Genomic DNA, 19,389 nt, shown 5'->3' with positions numbered 1-19,389 from the left:
AGCAGGATACAGTTCGTGATCTGAGAAAACAGAAATCTTGTTATCCCTTCTCTTCCTTTACGTACAGGACATGATCAGTCCTCTGACTGAGAATACCAGCACAATATTGGGGCACCACAAAAATCAGTGTCTGAAAAGGCTCTGGAGTTTCTGAAAGGTAAATTCAGAAAGGCAGAGAATCCTCATGCAGGTGATGCCCTGCCAGTATGGGCAGTACCAAGACTTGCTACACCCTGCTCAGCACCACTCCTAAATTACAGCTTTCTGCTTGCACAGCTCTACCCCTGTTTGCTTTTATATTACACGCAGGATCAACATGGTAGTATGGTGCATGATGCCCCAGCGCTCTGAGAATCTTGTTAAATAACAGCCTTGGTTATTCCTTTTTAATTTTTGTTATTTCTGCACTTTAGAAAACTCTCCCAGCCAGGCAGAACAGTGACATAAGCCACTGTGATCTGCGCTGGGCTCTGTTGCCTACTACAATGGATAGGAGAGCAGCTGAAGACTGGCCAAGACTTTCTTTGGTGGCATCTCTCCTCCCAAAGGAAAAAAGTAAAGCATGCGCAGTGATTCTTGCGGAAATGTTTCTGAAGCAAACCATTTTTTCAGTCTACTGACAAGTAAAAATAGTGATTTAAGGCAGAAGGATCCAGGTAAGTCATTGGTACTGTTTTTCACCAACTAAGAAGCTGAAGTTGCTGACTTTCTTCATTGTGAACACAGTCACGTGCAGCCCTGGGATCAGTCTGTGAATCATCTTCTTAAATATGAAAACCTTTTTGCCCTCCCTGCAACTTATGAATTTTTCCCTCAATTACCTCATTTCTCCAAATTCACCTCCTCTTTGAACATGGCATCCATTCTTTTTCCTACTGGCTTCCAGAGTGGGCATTGTCACAGGCCTGGAGACTTGATCTGCACTGCATTTTCACAGAATCATAGAACCATTAAGATTGGAAAAGACCTCTAAGATCATCTAGTTCAACCATCCATCTACCACCAATGTTGCCCACTGACCCACATCCCCCAGTGCCACATCTCCATGGTTCTGGAACACCTCCAGGGGCAGTGACTCCACCACATCCCTGGGCAGCCTGTGTCAGTGCCTGACCACTCTTTCAGAGAACTTTTTCCTAATGTCCAAACTCTTGCCAATAGGAATTTTTACTGCAGAAGCTTGGAATTCAGCTGGTTCCTTGAACATGGTCAGAGCCACAGCCTCCTCCTGGGATGTACAAGCATGTTCCTAGCAGGTAAAGCAACTCCTAGCAATTCCCAACATAAAGGAAATCTAAAGAAGCACACTGAGGCTCGTCCTTCATCTTCCCAACATGCTGGTTGGCAAGACTTTGTCAAGGGGTGGTAGATACACACTGCCATGGCTGCAATTCTCCAGAAGATATAGGCTCAACATGTCCAGCCCGTTTTGGAGCGTATTGGATTATTGGCTTTGACTGCCAGACTGGTCACGATGCCCACAGTGGTCTTGGGATGCTCAAGGGAGAGCGCTGAGAGCCTGCAGAAAAAGGCACTCAGGCCACGTCACTGTAACCATCCAGCACCCATTTGCCATGAGCTCAATGTCACGAGCATTTTGATGAAGAGAACTGCCAGATAGACAATTTTTGTGCTACCAATTTTTGTTAGTGCAATGTCACTCCAAACAGTTGTCCTTTCCTTGTATCTCTTCCCATTAAAGCATGCAGTCTTCTTGGCTCTCAGCCTTGTTCTCCTGCCCTAAGCATTAACATAAATAGTGAGAAGAGCTGAAAATATAAATGCACCTCCCTTCTGGTTGTGTTCTTCATTGTCAGGGCTGGTATGGGGAGCTGGGCATTTTCACTGCCTTCCTCCTCATCAAGTAGAAGGCTAACAAAGCTCCCTGGAAATGTGTAAGAGGACAAGTTGTAATGCGAGCTTAGAGCTGACATCTTGCAAATGACTCTCATGTTCAGAGCAAGCTGAACAAAATCCTGGACTTGTCTCTGACCATAATATGAGCTTTTTCATTTAAAGTGTGTGTGGCTGCATGTGAGTATGAGAGAGAGAAATAGTGCACATTATCTGTGTTGATCTACAATGAATATTATAAATCTTAGTTTTGAAAGCATTATTATGACAAGAAGCCAAAATGGCCAGGTTAGGAGAAAGACAGAAATGTGCATTTCTGCTGATGGCAAAAGTACCTGTGCAGTGCTGGTTGCCACCTGACTGGCTTCAGTGCTTTCAGATTGGTGGGGCTCTTCAGACATTTCTATGCTCTATCAATTTATCAGCCAGGGAGAGCTGAGCTGAGCAGGTCCCAGGAGTGCAGAATGGAGAAGGGTCTCAGGGCTCTGTTTTGGTGGCAACAACACACCCAGTGGTGATGGTGTGGAGGGTGCAGGGTGCAGAGCTCCTGCTGCAGCAAGGAACTGAAGGACCTGTCCTCCCCAGCCTCAGTGAAAACCACCAGGGCTCATCTTGGCTTCATTCCTACCCATAATTAAAGCCACTTTAATGGGGTGGATGAAATGTACATTAAATATAGATGTAAATCTCGAAGTTAAGTCTCTTTAGGCTACCTTAACAGTTAAAAGAAGCAGTTGCTTTTTACAGTGCTCTTCACCTCATTCCAACGCAGTGCTTCAAATAAATTAGAGGGGTTGTACTCAAAAGCATCTCTTTCACTCTGCTAATTGACAAATGGGCAAAGAGCAACTAACCTACATGGAGACACTTAAAGCCAGGCTGAGACGCTGTCCAACAGCTCTCCCTGAGTGCCAGCAAAGGCTCTGTCATTCTGAGCCCTGCAGGGAGCTCAGCGTGTGGGAAATGGGAACGCTTTGGTCTCTTTCAGCACAAGGAGATCCTTCAGGTAATGGCATGTCCACAGCCAAGGGCTGCAGGACATCTCTTGCTCTCAGCCTGCCTTCCCTGGGAGAAATGCTCCTGTCAGAGCTGCTGCAGACCAGAACCATCCTCTTCCTCTGGGACCTGCAGCACAACTTAGTGTCTTGGTTGACAGTGCCGAGCTGATCTTTAATTCTCTGGTGGGTTTGTGCGCGCGTGTGTAGTTCCAACAACATCTAAAAAAGGGTCTGTTTTGCTTCTAGGTTCTGCCTAGCACCAGCCATGCCAACATCCCACGAGAAAAGCTGTTCTCGCTGTACTTTTGGAAGCTGGGACTTCCAAAATGAGATGCTGAGCACTGAAGTTTACAGACCCACGGTTTTGTGTCTGGGATTGGTTCACCCCAGTGCCGATGCAGCAATGGCAGCTGGGGTGCAGCTCCACCAGCTCAGCACAGACCAAAAGCTCCAATATAAGCATCCCTTCTTCCCTGCTGCTTGCTTGGCTTGATTTGAAGACTGTTGCTGCTTGCCTCCCTCCTGCAGGCTTCTTAAAATTCAGCCATAATCTTCTGCATCTTTTCTGCAGTATTTAGCAGAGGATGAGTGTGCTGGATACAGTGTTTGAATCCCATTAATTAGCCAGGCTAAGTTTTGCACTTTGCTTTATTGTAAGATGCTTCAGCACCTCTGCCTGATGCCCCTTCAGAGGCACCAGGTGTGGGAAAGCAGCAGGTGATGCGCTCAAACCCTGAGTTCCTCCATAGGTATGTCCCTGGACTTTTCTGTACTTGAAATGATTTGTCTATTTGGTTGTTCCAGCCAGCAATGCTTCGGAGCACCTTGAGTTCCTCTGGCAAAGAAAATCCTTCTCCTACGGCGGCTTAAAGTGGTTTCCTTAAGTAAATTTTCCATCTTAGTAAATGTTCTTAGCAGTGTTAACTCCATTCAAAGTGCATAAAAATACACTGTAAAACTTCGGGCTGCATCCCATCTCTATTGCTGATCACTTACATAGCAGTCTTGGGGCATTGCTGAGGGGGTGCTGCACTGAGCAAGAGCTGCAATGCAAAACATTTCCTTTCCCATTTCTCAACCTGGAGCTCATCCAGTGGTGCTGCTCCACTGCTGACCAGCAGCTCACTGATTTGCCAGGAATCAATAGATTTCTGCACTGCGAATAAATACAGGCTTGAGCTTTGTAGGTGAAATTGTCTGCTATGTTCTTACACTGGGCAATAAAAGACAAAGTTGACTACGTTTGACACAAATACTCCTTTTCATTTCCTATAAGGCACTAGAGCTGAGCCATGGGTCTCACTTTCCTGATTGCTCCAAAGTGAAGCTCAGCCCAACTGCCGCCTTGTAGCCATGCAAGCCATCTAATGACAAAGTTGAGTTGAACACAGTCCAAGGAACTACAGGGAAACAAAAGGTTTTGCTCCACGCTAACTCTGCATCCCTGCCTGTGGTGCATCCAGCATCAGACTGAGTTTTACAAAGGAAACGGGAAGAGAACAACTGTACAGAAACATCCTCACCTTCAAACTCTGTTTGGCAATTGCCGGAGTTTTCATTTAAACTCTCCTCCTCGTTGATAATGATGTTCTCGATGTCCTTCATCGTTAGGTGGTCCCGGAAGGCATGGTACAGGATGTGCTTCAGCTCTTCTAGCGTTATCCTCTGCATGTCAAACTGCAGGGAGAGGACTGTGTTAGGCAGGGCAGCAGGAGCAGCACGGTACTGGGATGAAAGCAGGCACGTGGGCACATCCCCGTTCCTCACTTGTGGGTTTTTTTCCAACCTCATTTCAACACCTCAATGTAATTTTGCAAATTTTGCTCTTTTGGGTTCACTGGGCACTAGTAGTGTGAGTATTTCAAATGGATGTTGCTAGAGCTCTTGCCTGCTTACTTATTGCTAGTAGAGCTGTAGAGACAGAGCAGTCCACCATCAGCCCTGGCCATCCCAGCAGAGCTAAATCCCTTAGAAATTCCCATCACTCTTATCATAGCATTACAGTAGCATAAAGTTTGAAAAGATCTCTATGATCACCACGTTCAACCCCAACCCCATCCCACCATGCCCATAACCACGTCTCTCAGTGCCACACCTCCACTTTTCTTGAACATCTCCAGGGACGGTGACCCCATCACTCCCTGAGCAGCTATGCCACTGCAGCACCATTCTTTTGGAGAAGAAATGTTTCCTAATATCCAAGCTGAACCTCCCCTGGTGCAACTAATGCACATCACTCCTTGTCCTATCACTGTTTCCTGCGAGCAGAGCTTGACCCCCACCTCATGCCCTGCCATGAGCCATGATTTTCTCTCTGCCCTGGTGCTCCTCACAACTCCAGTGTGAACAGCACAAGCAGAGAACATTTCTCTCATAGAAATGTTGCTCCTGTACATGCCAAATAAATGCTTGAAAGCCAGATTTTTCCTGCAGAGTATGTAAAGCACTTTGCAGCAGAGGATCTTTGCACACATGTAAGGTCCATGGTACTGATATCTGCTAATGGCACACAAGAGAGGGCATGCTCACTAGCTTAACTCTACTCTGGAGGAAGGGTAATGCAAACCTGTGCCCAATTCTGCAATTGAGAGCATGGCGACAGTGTGTGATCAGATTGCACAGCAGGCATCAGGACATGGTACATCATTAGTCCCCCCTCCTTTCCTCCTGGGCTTTAAGGACAGGACAAATCTTATCAGCTCTGAGCTGCTCAGTGCGTTATCTAAGGTCATCTTCCTTGACCACTGCTGCCCACCTCACTGCACAGAAGCAAAATCATTAGTCCTCAAAGTGATCATCTGAGAGAAATATGTGCACTGGGATTAAACCCAAACCCTGATACATTTATATATTTCTGTGTGTTCACAGGCAGAGTTGCATGCATGCGTATATATTTACCCATTTAGAAACACTGATTCCTACCATTCTATTTATTTATTTCATGCAATGATTTAAAACCTGGTCCAGAAAGTCTGCAGAAAAGTGGACAGTTGGGGCACGGCAGGCAAAGTTCCCATTTTTTGCCTCAACTGAGTTCACTGCAACCCCTGTTTGGTGGGTTTGGTCGTTTTGCTGCTCTCCTTGCTCCTCAGGGACTCAACATTCAGCTATAAATAGTGAGAACACTGCAATCACCAGCAGCCCCTTGCTGCAGTTTACAGCTGAACTGCCAATCCCCCCATATTCACTCATAAATTTCCTGCTTGCTTTGCTGTGCACGAGGAAATCTCACCCCTCATACTCTGCTTTCTTTAATGATAAAAGAGCAAGTAAAATGTACAGCTGCATACTTCTCAACCGTGATTAGGGAAAGCATCTCTCCTGGCAAGTAATGGTGTGGAAATCGGGGCTGATAAGTGCAGTTGTCTGACAGCAGTGTCAGGAGCTGTCATTAGCAGAGTGCCATCGGGCTGCCTGGGGTTTGCAGCCCTCCCGGTTGGTTCCTGCAGTGCTAACTGCACAGCAGTGCTGTGGATGTGTACCTGTGGGGAAAGCAATGCTTTCTCATGTACCATCCAGTCCTTTTCTCCTGCAAGGTTTTCCTCTTGTGACAGCTCAAACCTGCACTTCAGCCCTGGTGTATTCCCGAGTCCACCTTATGCTGAAAGCCATAACTTCCCCTAGCTGTCCCTTCCTATCAGCAGGAGCAGCCTGTCTGCATTGGGGTTATCTTGTCCTATCACTACAGAGTGTAATCACAGAGTCATAGAATGGCTAGGTTGAAAAGAACCTCAAAGCCTATCCAGTTCCAACCCCTGCTGTGAGCTGGGTGCCCCCAGCAGCTCAGGCTGCCCAGGGTCTATCCATGGACTGGGGCACTTTCAGGGATGGGGCTGTTCAACCCATGCTGGACTTTTCTGAAGTCAATACAAACTTCTTGCTGTAGTTTATGGATTTATTTCTATCCCTCTCTGGAGAATTGTCTTCTAGAAGTTGTCACCAATCTGGATGGATGTCCGCCTGGGAGAGCTCAAGGCCCAGAGCAGCATCTCTGTGAGCTCATGTTTCTTTGTGTCCTTTTTACAGGACTTCTGCAGGCATGTGTGAGCCTTCTTTAGACTTGCTGGAAGTGCTCTAAGACTTCTCATGGGCAGGGCAGTTGAGTACAAGGGATCTCCTGTACGTGGTGCATCTTGGCCACATGGAGAGCAAAACAGATACACCATCCCCAGTGTAGAGATATGCCACTCCTTTTCTCTTCCCCCTAGGGGATTTTTCAGGTCTCCCTTTATGGTATTATCACTACCAATATGATGTTATAGCTTACTGCGGTGCTTACCTGTTGCCTTGCTTCAGGCTACCTAAATTACAAACACAATCATGGGCATCTGCTTATCTTAACAATGTGGAAACATTAATGACTTGTGGGCTTTGAGGCCCTCCTGTACCAGTTAATCTGTCTAGTGGGAAATAATCCTTCTCTTGACAGATATGCATCTGTTGCTGTGTCTCCAGTTCTTACTTTTAAGCTTGATGCTGATAGAGGGAGAAATTATTAATTGTTCCACTGCCACCTTGTCTTCTAGGAAGAGGAAATGTACTGGGAAAAACTTCTCCAAAAGATCAGTGATGCAGTGGCACAGCTGCCCAGGAGGGTGGTGGGGTCACCATCCCTGCAGGTGTTCCAGAACCTTGGATTTATGGCACTGAGGGACATGGGCATGGTGAGGGTGGGCTGGGGTTGGACTTGGGGATCTAAGAGGTCTTTTCTAACCTTAACGATTCTATGATCTCAGATGGGGGTCACTGACAGCAACCCTTGTTGGCTCCTGCCCTGAGTGCCTGACCTGCTGGCACAATATTTCATTGCTCCTGCTTTGCTCTGTGCTCCAGAACTTGCATGCAGGAGGTGTTTCCTCCATTAGATACCTATCAGCACAGGAGTTCGTTCACACTGGGCATGAGCTCAGTGCAGCCAGAGACATCACTTTGCATTGGGTTTGGACTCCCAAGTAATTTCTTCTATTATCATTGCTCTCCAATCTGGCAGCTTCCCTGATTCACTTTTCAATTACTCTGGCTTTTTATTGTTGTAATGACAGTAACCAGGGAGCAACTCGTAACTTTTATTGGCTTTGCTGAGAAGAACTGTGACTGCTGCAAGCTTAAAACTTTCTATAGGATTTATAATTAGGAGAAATCAATGATGTTTCTTCTAAGATGGTGCTCTCGGAACACACTGGAAGCAATGATACAGAAACAAACTGTTCCTAACGACACTCAATGAGCCAAGTGATGCAGTGAGAACCCTGAACGCTACACTGGTTTGTATGTTTGGCACCAGGAGTTGTCCACTGCAGTTTCTGGTGGACTTAAGGCACTGTAAGCAGCAGAAATATCTCTGATATTATTGGTTCTGAATGCACACAGCATGTGAGTGCTTGCAGCACATCGTGCAGCTGTTCCTTCAGCCAGACAGGCTTTGAGCTCATAAACCACTGCTCTGGGGGTTTCCTCTTGGACCAACAACTTCTGCTGTAAGTTTCCTACAATATATTGTATCTATTTTTCTAACAAAGAGAATGTGCTACTTAAGGATGAACACTTGCCCACCCAAATGTTGCAGTGTCTCTCGTGATCCCCCAGGACAGAGGACAGAACCATTTCCAAACTTGCAACACGCATCTCATGTTAAAGCAGAAATACCATTTCCTGTCTCCTCAAGTCACTGCTACCTTAAGAACAACCCTAATTTCCTCTACCCACCCCGCTGCTGGCCCACACACCCACAGAAGAAGGGGTGGGAGTCCTGCAGCAGCAGCAGCAGCAATGAAAGCAAAGGATGTATTTTGATTGATGAATCTGTGATTCTATGATTCTGTGATTTTGCTCTTCATACGCACATCCAGTTGAGGGTGGCTCCTCCTTCTTGCCCTTTTTGAAGACTATAGTGATGTTGACTATTGTCCAAGACCTTTCAAAGATGATAGAGAGCAGTTTGGCAATCAAATCCCTGCCCCTGCTTGAGCTGGCACTCTGGCAGCAGGATGAGCCCCAGGCCATCTTGCCCTGCATCCATCCCAGCACCTGGGTGCTTTCAACAGATCCTCCAGCCCTACCTTGGGGTTAGGGTCACTATCACCTTGGGTACCACTTGCTTTCAGGAATAACCAGCTTCCCTGATGCTGCACCTGAGCATCTTGCTGACTGGGGAGAGGGAATGGCTAACAAGCTCATTTCCATAGTAACAGGCTCATTACTGCAATGGCTACTGCTAATGGGCGATTACTCCATTCTTCCCAGCAGCTTTGTCAGCAGGGAATTGCACATATATTTACAAATTAAAATCAGATTTAAGAGCGTATTCACAGCATCCTTAACCCCAAGCACCTGGCTTAAGTTTGTGCTACAAAATGATGCAGCATTCCAAACCAATCTGGCCTGTGAATACCTCCTGTGTGTCCCCCCCTCAGTCCCCCTCTGAGCTGTGCAGGGACACAGAGGAGTGTGGCTGGGATGTTTGCAGCTCTGTGAGAGGCACCACGTCCTGCAGGTTACAAGATGTTTGGTGTACGGGCCACAGTGTGCTTTTTTATCAGCTTGGCTGTTGCGTCCCAGGTAGAACAGGACCATGCTAAAGAGCAGTTGTGTCTGCGCAGCCCAGAAGCAAGAAACCACTTGCCTTGAGGAGGCCACAGAGGCTTGCTGCAGGTGAGGTGCCTGGTGTGAACCACAAGGCTGAACCTCCATCCCCATCCAGATCATCTATTTCCGTCTGCATCTCCATTCTCCTCCTCATTTCCATCCATCTGCATCTCCATCCCCATCATATCAATCCATCAATCTCCACCATCTCCTTCCCCATCCTCACCTCAACCCCATCCCCACCACCTCCATCCCTACCCCTATCCTCATCCCCATCATCTCCATCCCCATCTTCATCCATCTGCTTCCCACCCATCTCCATCCCCACCATGCAGGCCATTTTTTTTCATTAAGTTCAGCACTGAACTGAGCACATTCCGTTTTACAATGGAATGATATTTTCCCTCATGGGAAAATGCCAAGCTGTCAAAACCTTAACTGGCTCCTGGTTGTGCCTCAGCTCCACGTGAGGAGGATGTGGATGGAGGGGATGGTGATGGGGATGGAGATGGGTACCTCACCCCATCCTGCTGTTTGCTGCCTGCTAAGAGTTCAGAGCTGCTGGTACCAGATGGTGCACCAATATACACAGCACTCACCCCTGAACCACTAGAACACGGCAGCAGACAGCACTGGAAATGATTTGCAAGGCAGAATTCCTGCAGAGCTGCACAGTCCCTGCCTGTATGGAGCCAGAGATTCCTGCACCCTGTCCTGCTCTCACTGGGGAGGTGTGACTTCTCTTCTACTGTTACTTCTACTTATTACTTCCTCACCCTTAGTGCTGGGAGATATTCAGAGAGCATTCAAAAAAACTCTTCCATTTTCTGCTTTCCCCATGTGCTGTCCTGCTCCCTGCACACTCCCAAATCTCACTGTAGCTGTTCTCAATGGCTCAGGTGCCCGCTCTGCCACATGCCACTTTGGGTCTCAGAGTTACTCCACAAAATGGCACATCTGATGAGCTGATTTGCTTCACTGAGCCCAAAATTTCGTGTTATCCCAGCTCACACCTAAGTGCTTGCTAGGGCAAGCCTGCAGAGCAGGGCTGGGTGCAAGGCATGCTTGGTACTCGCCATGTTTCCTCCCCTGGTCCCTCCCCAGTAATCTGTAGAGATGGCATTAGCTTTGCCTGCCATGCCCCTGCTGTACCCAGTGTAGGTCTGGAATATTCCTTAAACCCTCTGGCTGCATGATCTGGGATTCCTGCATGAGTTGGTTCACCCACCATGTTTCTGAAACGACCCCACGAAGATACTGTCAGGTGATGGGAGATGCTCCTGACAGGTGGTCTGCAAAGAAATCCTCTCGTATTGTCCTGGCTGGAGGAGAATGAGCATGGAGCCACAGCTCCCTCTGCTACATCCCAACACTCAGCTAGCTGGGTGCCCTCCCCTGCTAGGCACAGACATCACCTCTCTAGAGCAGTGTTTTAAGCAGGGGAGCGGGTCAGTGACTGCACTGATCTCGCTTCACAGCTGAGATATAATGGTTATTAAACTGGGCTAAGAGGAATTGGCCTCCTGATAGGATAAATCACAGTAACACCTCTGCAGAAAATGCACTATGAATATTAATCCTGGACCCATTCAATTAACTTTAAACAGTTTAACTAAAACACGAAGAAGTGGTTTTCTTCCTTTTTTCTTTTTTAATTAGGAAACGTTTTCAGAATGAAGTACAAATTAGCAGGTTCTAACGATTTCTTTTGCCCAGTTTTACAGCTCCCTGGCCTTGCTAACTGTCTCCCAGTCTGATCCCAATCAAAGTGCATAAGTAAATGGATTGCAGCGTGTTGACCTCCGACGTGAGGTCTATGAGAGCCTCTGGAGGAGAAAACCGATAAGTTTTAATTAGGACTAAAGCCATGGAACCCTATTTGGGAGTGAGCACCTCCAGCCTACCCCCAGACTGCAATTAGTTCACGACATCCATCAGCTGGATGGGGTAGGACTTACTTGTTCTGTACCAGTGCGAGGGAAAGACACCATCTAACAAAAACAACCTGTCCTGCCTGCTTCATTAAATAGCCTGAATTCAACCCACTGCTCTTCTCCCCACGTCTCATGCACTGCTGCTTCAGCATCACTGCTGCTGAATGAGAGAAGAAAGCAGAAACCCCAGGGAGGTCAATGGATCAGCTGAGTAGCCCTGCAGCCCAATGTCTCCTTTAGCCAAAAGGAACCCATTTTTTACTTAGCAGTTAGAAATGTTTCAAGGATGCCAGAAATGGATTAGGAAGTGAGACATGCTCCTGAAATGTGTGAAGGACACTGAGAATTCATAAAAGCTTTGCTAGGGAGACAAAGCTACAATGGGATCCTGGAGGCATCCTTGATGCTGCAGGTGATGGATACCAAACAAACTTTTGTGCCATTTGTGCCAATGTTTGATAATATCACAAAACTAATATAACAATGTAATACATGATATCATATAGTTGTGCTCTGTAGGGAAAGAAGAGAGTATAAGCAAATCTTTGGCTACAGTGTCCAGCAGGGTTTGGAGATGGTCTTTAAGGCACCATGGGAGGGCTGTGCTATGGCAGGTGCTCAGCAGGTTGGGTTTTCTGTGAGGTGATGGTTGCTGCATACAAAGAAGAGACAAGTAGAAAAAAATGTCTGAGAGATGCACAGCAGCACCTCCTGCAAAGTTACCCTAAAGATAAATGAACAGCTTGCACAGTGCATAGCAGAGAGAAAGAAACCTCAGTCCGGCACTGAATCAACAGTAACCACTGGGATGAAGACACAGCACACAGCAAAACAGCTCAGAAAAGTACAATTTGGGAAGTTCCTCCTTTGTGCTTCTGTTACACTCATCCTAAAGTTACATCACGGATTTAGATTAAGCAGAGGTCTTGTATAAAACCGCAGAATCATGGGATCATTTGGGATGGAAGGGACCTTTAACGGCCATCAGGTCCCACTCCCTGCACTGCACAGGGACACCCACAGCTCCATCAGTGCTCAAAGCCCCTACAGCCCAACCTCGAGTGCCCGCAGGGATGGGGCATCACTGCCTCTCTCGACAACCTGTGCAGTGCCCCATCGCCCTTACTGTACAAAACTTTCTCCTTATACTCAATCTAAATCTCCCCTCTTTTAGTTTGAAACCATTTCCCTTTGTCCTTTCACAACAGATCCTGCTGAAGGATCCTCCTGTCCCCTTTCTTACAGCTCCTCTTTAGATACTCAAGGCCACTCTCAGCTCTTCCTGGAGCCTTCCCTTCTCCAGGCTGCACAGCCTCATTTCTCAGCCTGTCCTCATAGGGAGATGTTCCATTCTTGGAGCATTTCTGTGCCCTCCTCATGATGAGCTCCAACTGCTCCATATCTCTCCTACAAGAGCACGTTGCTGACTCCCATCCATGTCATGTATGGTATACACAGCCATACACAGAGTTCTCTCTGATTGGGAACATAATGGTGAGTTTGGGGACTACACTGCCTTGGTGCTGGCAGAAACCAGAAGAGCAGAGCAGGCAGGACCTTACCATCCTGCAGAGTGCTTCTTTCTGTGATTTGAACCAAAACGACATCGCCTGCAAAGGCTTCATGAGCAGAGAATATCAGGAGGAAAAGCAGAAGCCAAAGGTAGCGAGCAAAAACATTTCATTTTGGTAACTACAGCACAGTCTTCGAGGTTTCATTTTGATCTCTAATAATTCACCTTAGGTTTGTTGCTACCTTTTAGCTCATATTTATAAACTAGAAGTTGCTGTGACCTCAGGGCTGGGACGTTCTCCTTTGGAAGACATTTAATATTAACAAAGCAGTTTTTTTCTCCCAGTGAGAAACTCTCAGAAGTCTGGAAGAAAATCATCCGTGTGGGTACGAGTTTGATTTAATTTGTCAAACTGGCACTTCCTAAGGAGAAGTAAAAATAAAAAATTTAAACGCCGTAAGTCATCAACGTTATTATTAATAGTCCCGGTGCCAACGCCACATCCAGCAATGCAGGAATACACACCAGCCTGCTCCAGCAGGGCTGCCCAGGGACCTGGCTTCCACTGTTTTCACAGCCTCCCCTAGCATTTGTAGGAACTGAAGTTCTCAAGTCTATCCCACCTGCCCTCCAAAGCCCACAGCTCACATTATCGCACATTAGCTAAGAGCATCCGAGCCTCTGAAGCTCCCCCTTGGCTCCTGGTTGTCATGGATCTTTCCTGACAAGCCTAAAGCCCTGAAGAAACCTGGTGAATATTTAATTCATCCAGAGACAAAAAGACAGCAAAAAAGAACCCTCCACTTCAGCTTCCTAATTTGAGAGCAGAGCGTATGAAACATCCACACTCAGGAACCCAAGGCTGAGAAGATGCGCAGAAAGGATGTGATTGATTTCCGTGTTTTCTGACTTGTTTCTCTTTGTTGAGCTGCGCTAGGATGTAGATTTGCCTTTTATTTAATTTGCATTTTGTAATTATTTTTTATATAAGAGTTTGCCTTCCACATAATGCCTGTTGTTTGGAAACAAGATTAATTCGACCGAGAATCGCGAGGTAGGAAGTTCAATTAAAGCCGGGAGTAACTGCGGAGTTACTCTGCTCTGAAGAGTATGTGATATTTTCTTGCTGTGGCAAAAACAAGGTGATCAATTCTGAGGTCCCCTCCAGCGATTCACTTGGCACTTGCAAGCTCTCGCCAGCTACCAGTATGACAGAGCAGAGAAAATACAAATCAGCTGTCACGGCAGAAAAAATAAAATTCGGGAAAGTAATTTTAATGCATGACTCAGAGCAGCAGGTCTGCAGCAAGGAGGGAGGCATGGAGTGCTCACACCTCGAAACTGGGGAAAAATGAGCATCTTTGAAGGTGCCTGCTCCCAGGCTGCAGCAAAGCTTGGGAGGCCACGGGACTGGGCTCTTATGGCCATGAAACACGGTTTAGCACAGGTGTAGCAGTGTGCAGGTGGAGTATGAGCATAAGGGATAAGCTCAGGTTTGGGATGAGAAGGGACAATGCACTTTGGTGGCAGCTCTATGAGCTCCATATCAAAGATTTCCTTTTAGAACAACAAAAGCATAGAAACATTAAGGTTGGAAAGATGAATAAGGTCATCTAGTCCAACCACCAGCCCATGCCCGTGACCACTCCAGACCGTGCCACTCAGTGCCACATTTACCCTTTTCCTGACCCCATCAGCTCCCTCAGCAGCCTGTGCCAATGCCTGACCACTCTGCCTGAGAAGAAGTTCTCCCTAATATTCAATCCGAACCTCCCCGACAAATCCAAGGCCATTCCCTCTCATCCTATCACTGTTATCTGGGAGAAGATGCCTTCTTTGGGGCTCGCTGTCGATACAGTGAAAACCCTTTCAAAAACTGACCTTCATCTTCATCTCATGTGTGCCTGGGCTAGGTATTCACCTGGGTGGTGCAGAGGATATATTCCTTGGAACAGGGGGCATAAAGCATCTAATAGGTTTCATCTGTCTGAAGTGCTTCATCGCCAGATTTATCCATGCTGTATCACAACACAGCAGTGCCTTTTGATGCTTCAGGGTGTCTTTTACGGTAGCTCTGGCCATCAGTCTCTTGGCAGATGGAAAGGAGTTGGGCAAGTGGGCTGGAGGTTAACAGAGACTTTGTGCCAACCCTGGCCTTGCTCATCTCCATGATCCATATCTGCATTAACTGGAACTGTGGTGCGCAGTCACGGAAATTAGCATCACAGAATCATAGAATCATTAAGATTGGAAAAGATCTCTAAGACCATCAAGTCCAACCATCAACTCATCCCACCATACCCACTGACCACGTCCCTCAGTGCCACATCTCCATGGCCCCTGAACACCTCCAGAACAGTAACCCTACCACCTCCCTGGGCATGTACCGATGCATCACCATTCTTTCAGAGAGGATTTTTCTTAATATCCTTGAAACAGTCCTCAGTGATGTCTGCCCTGTGGGTCAGTGGGTGCTGATTGGGACTGGAGAGCTGTTGTTTGCGGAGCGGACGGTTCAGCCAAATCCCAGCCCTGAGCTCTGATCTCATAAGGCGCAGTCCCAGCACACTCACGTCACATCTGACCTAGGTCTCTACGATCAGGCTGCTAATTGTACTTAAGTTATGCATGAATTAGAGAAATATTTAGCTCAGCGCTGCTTGAGGACTCTTCTCATGCTAAAATAAACTGTCACCTGGTAGCTCAGCTCTTCAGTCTGGCAAAGAACGAATTTTGCTGGTGTGGTTGCTGTGCTAAATGCACTCTAGGACTCAGCAAAACCTTGGACAGGGCCTGGGCAGCAAACTAACACCATGTCTCAAAGTGAAGATGAACATTTTGGAGAAGACAAGGCTCCAGAGAGACCCTATTGTGGTCTTTCAATGTATAGGGGGGCTTGTAGGAATGACTGAGAAAGACTTTTTACCAGGATGTGTAGCTACAGGACAAAGAGGCAATGGTTTTAAACTGAAAGATGGTAGAATTAGAATGGATATAAGGAAGAAATTTCTCATGTTGATGATGGTAGGATACCGGAACAGGCTGCCCAGAGAAAATGTAGCTGCCCCATCACTAGAAGTGTTCAAGGCCAGGTTGGATGCAGCCCTAGGCAGCCTTATCTGCTGAGTGGTGTCTCTGCCTTTTATCACAGGGGGTTGGCCTAAATGGTCTTTCAGTGTTCCTTCCAACCCAAACCATTCTATTAATGAGTTTGTTGGTTATCACAATCCAAATCTTGGTCCCAAAAGTCCTTGCCAGCAGATGGAAAGCCAGTGCAGTCAACAGCTACTCTTCCAATGCTTCCCCAAGCAAAAGTATTCTGCTTTGCTGCTGCATTTAAGTTCATCTTCACAAGCAACCCAGGAATATGACTTACAACCAGATGCAGCCTCTGTAGGTCTGCCAGTCAGCAGGGTGAAACAAGACCACAAGTCTTGGTGATGTGTGTCACCAGGCCTGACCTCTTTGCTAAACTTTCTGGCTCTGTGCACTGAAAACTGTCAGTTTTCTGAAAAGCTCACTCTCTCTGTCAAACCAAACATGAAGCTGTTGTTTATCTGTGTTGAGAAACCCACTGAAATAAAAAAGCAACTGATCATTTTAGTGATACAGTGCAAGGAAACACAGTCCTGTTCCACTGTGGTGACAGTTATGTAGAAATATCTGGATAATTTGTTTTGGTTCAAGGCTATCTCTGACAGAATTAGTGGATTCACTAAAAAAGGGCTGTTTCCTACCTTGCAGAAGTGACATCAGTTTCTTTTAGGTGTACCATAAACCACCAAAAACACGGGAATACACAAAGATTCAGGGCATAACACAGCCTGAAAAGCAGCAGCCTTGTGCATCGTGCAAAAGGACTGTGATGTCCAGTCCTGTCCCACAACACCTTCTGTAAGGACAATGCACAGCTCACCCATGAGCAGGTCATCTGCACACTGTAAGGACTTTCCTCTTGGTGCCCATCCAGGAGCCAAAGGAAAACACTGAAAATTCACCCAATCTCACCAACCATCCCCAACTCACTGGGGGCAGAGTCCCTGCCTGCTCCCTATGCACTCCCATCCCTATGACACTCCATTTCCAAGAGAAATAGGCTCAGGAATTATAATTCATACAATCATGGAACCATTAAGGTTGGAAAAGACCTCCGAGATCATCCAGTCCAACCACCCACTTACCACCAATACTGCCCACTCACTGCATTCTACTGACATCAGACCATTCCTCCTGGCAGTAATTCCCTATCTCCTGTTTTTCCCATGGTGCCAATGACCATCCTGCACCTCAATGAAGCCTCCTCTGCTGTACAGGTTCCAAAACTCATTTTCTCATCAAATTATGAAACAGATTAATAAAACCAAGCTGTTTCCAACATGTGTTTCGCTTGGAGTCATCAGCTTTGGCTCTGAAGAAGGGCTTGCATCTTCAAAACCTTGATCCATATCTTTTTCCCCCAGCATTTGGTCTAATAGAAAATGTTACTGATCCATGAAAGCTCCATCTCCTTTCTAAACCCTGATTTCATTAAAACTTTATCAACTGGAGGCCTAACAGTGAAAGGGAAAGATGCAGCTTGTCTTTGCTTCCAACATAGACCTGCCAGGCTGAGTCATGGGCAGACTGCAGACATCCACTTTGGGAAGGGAACATGAGGAACAGCATCTATTTATCTGATTTTTGCCCTTGAAGAAAGGATCTGCTGTGATGGACACCAGCAGCACCACAAGCTTTGGGATTTCTGTTTGTTTAGAGAGGACCTCGGTTACATTAGTTCTCAAATCTAATTTCTTTGCAAATGTTAATGTTTAATTATTTGCCTTGGATCAAAATCAGCACTATTGCCCTATCCCATCTGCTACAGAAGTGTCTTCTTGTGCAAAAGCAAAAAATAAAATAAAATAAAATAAAATAAATAAAAAATTTGATAACAGACTTAACAGAAAGAGTAAAATCAATATTGTAACTTGTGGTTGCAGGAGGAACCAGGCTGGGGTTTGTAAAGCAAAGTTACCTATGTGCCTTTCATTGGGTCCCTCCACGTGAATGTCCTTGCAGCTCTATTTGTCCCTGCCATGCATAGGACAAAAGGGCTCTTCAAGTCCACCAGGCAGATGGAATTGCTGATGCCTTCTAGGCTATCAAGGATCTTAATGCTCCAAAAGCACATCTCTTTGCATGACAGGAGTGGTTGTATTTGTCCTAGGATTTATCTTGAACTCTGCTCATTTGTCTTAATGAATGCAAACACTGCTGCACCATGTGCCCCAGCGCATTAATTTTCCAGGGTTATGTGGTCAGCCCTAACGAAAACTTCAGTTTTTAGTGATGAGACACCTCTCCGACTGCAGAAATGCATTTCTGAAAAGCCACGCAGGTCATGTCCCTTCCTTGCCCGGGTTCACCCTTTGCCACAGCTGCAGAAGGTCCCTTTCTCCCTTTACTCCACTGCCATGAGTTTCTCCAGGAGCCCACAGGCTGGCAACCATGAGAAATGATGTCTGGTGAAGATCTCTGATTGCAGAAAAAGGGATTTGGGGGTGGGAAGGGAGCTGCTGCCTCAAGGTGCAGCCCCTTTGCAGGAGTGTCCCCTGCACCAAAGGGGTAAAAGGTGGATTTGGTGAGAGATGAAAAAAGGAAAGTTTTCACTTAGTAACATGCCACACTTCACTGCAGCGGAGAAGATGAAGCTACGTGAGCACTCCCACTCGGTTTCTGGATGCATTTGGGATTGCCTTATTTTTAAAACACACATTTCCAGGTTAAAAGCTGCCTGCTGGATGTGGAGCATCCTCTCCAGACACAGTGCCTGTGCCCAGCTAACTGCATCCCTTTAACATCCCAATAACCAAGTTTAAGACACACCTCTCACAAATGCTCTTATATTGCTCTGAAAGTGCAGCATCACCTATTGCCAAAATCATGGCTAGCATCAATCTGAGCACAACAGGCACTAAACATCTGGAGTCCAAGCACTACCATAAATATTTGCTGGTAGCCTCCAGGCACCAGCATGTTCAGGCTGCAGCTATCTTTGCAGATCTACTGGTTAGCAGTACTGCTTTGCAGATCTATTGGGGATTCAATACTAAAGCCGTGGCCCAAGTTTATTTTCCTTACCCAAAACAATGCCAAGACCAAGCAGTCAGGCTCGCATGCACATCCCTCATACCTAACATGGGTGCCTCCCAGCAAGTCTTCCTCAAGCTCTCAGACTCACTGAGGGTTATATTCCTGCTTCAGTGACAGAACAAAGTGTCTGCTAATGGCAAAGTGCAGGGACAAGGGCACTGATGACCCCAGCAGATCTAGACAGCAATGCATATAGAGCAATCAACATACTGCCAGCCCTGCCATAATGTCCAAGCCCTCCACATCCCATTCTTGTGGATGCTTTTGCTAGTTTGAAGCTTCTTTACGCACTGGTTGAACCCTGCTCACAACACTCAGAATATCCTAAGTTGGAAGGGACCCAAAAGGATCATCAAGTCCAATTCCATTCAAG

The 19,389-nt window shown here is 46.6% G+C and overlaps 1 protein-coding gene across 1 annotated transcript in view; it reads right to left on the bottom strand.

Moving 5' to 3' along the window:
• CALN1 (calneuron 1) overlaps positions 1 to 19,389 on the bottom strand; it is a 94,368-nt gene that overhangs the window by 7,469 nt on the left and 67,510 nt on the right. The window contains exon 4 of the mRNA XM_010721920.3: positions 4,376 to 4,529. Within this exon, the coding sequence (XP_010720222.3) occupies positions 4,376 to 4,529 (154 nt within the window). The remainder of the gene's footprint in view (positions 1 to 4,375; positions 4,530 to 19,389) is intronic.

This window comes from Meleagris gallopavo, chromosome 21 (genome assembly GCF_905368555.1).
Source record: "Meleagris gallopavo chromosome 21, MGAL_WU_HG_1.1, whole genome shotgun sequence".
Classification (NCBI taxonomy): Eukaryota; Metazoa; Chordata; class Aves; order Galliformes; family Phasianidae; genus Meleagris; species Meleagris gallopavo.
The sequence above is the reverse complement of the archived record's forward strand: the minus strand, read 5'-3'. Positions and strand labels throughout refer to the sequence as shown.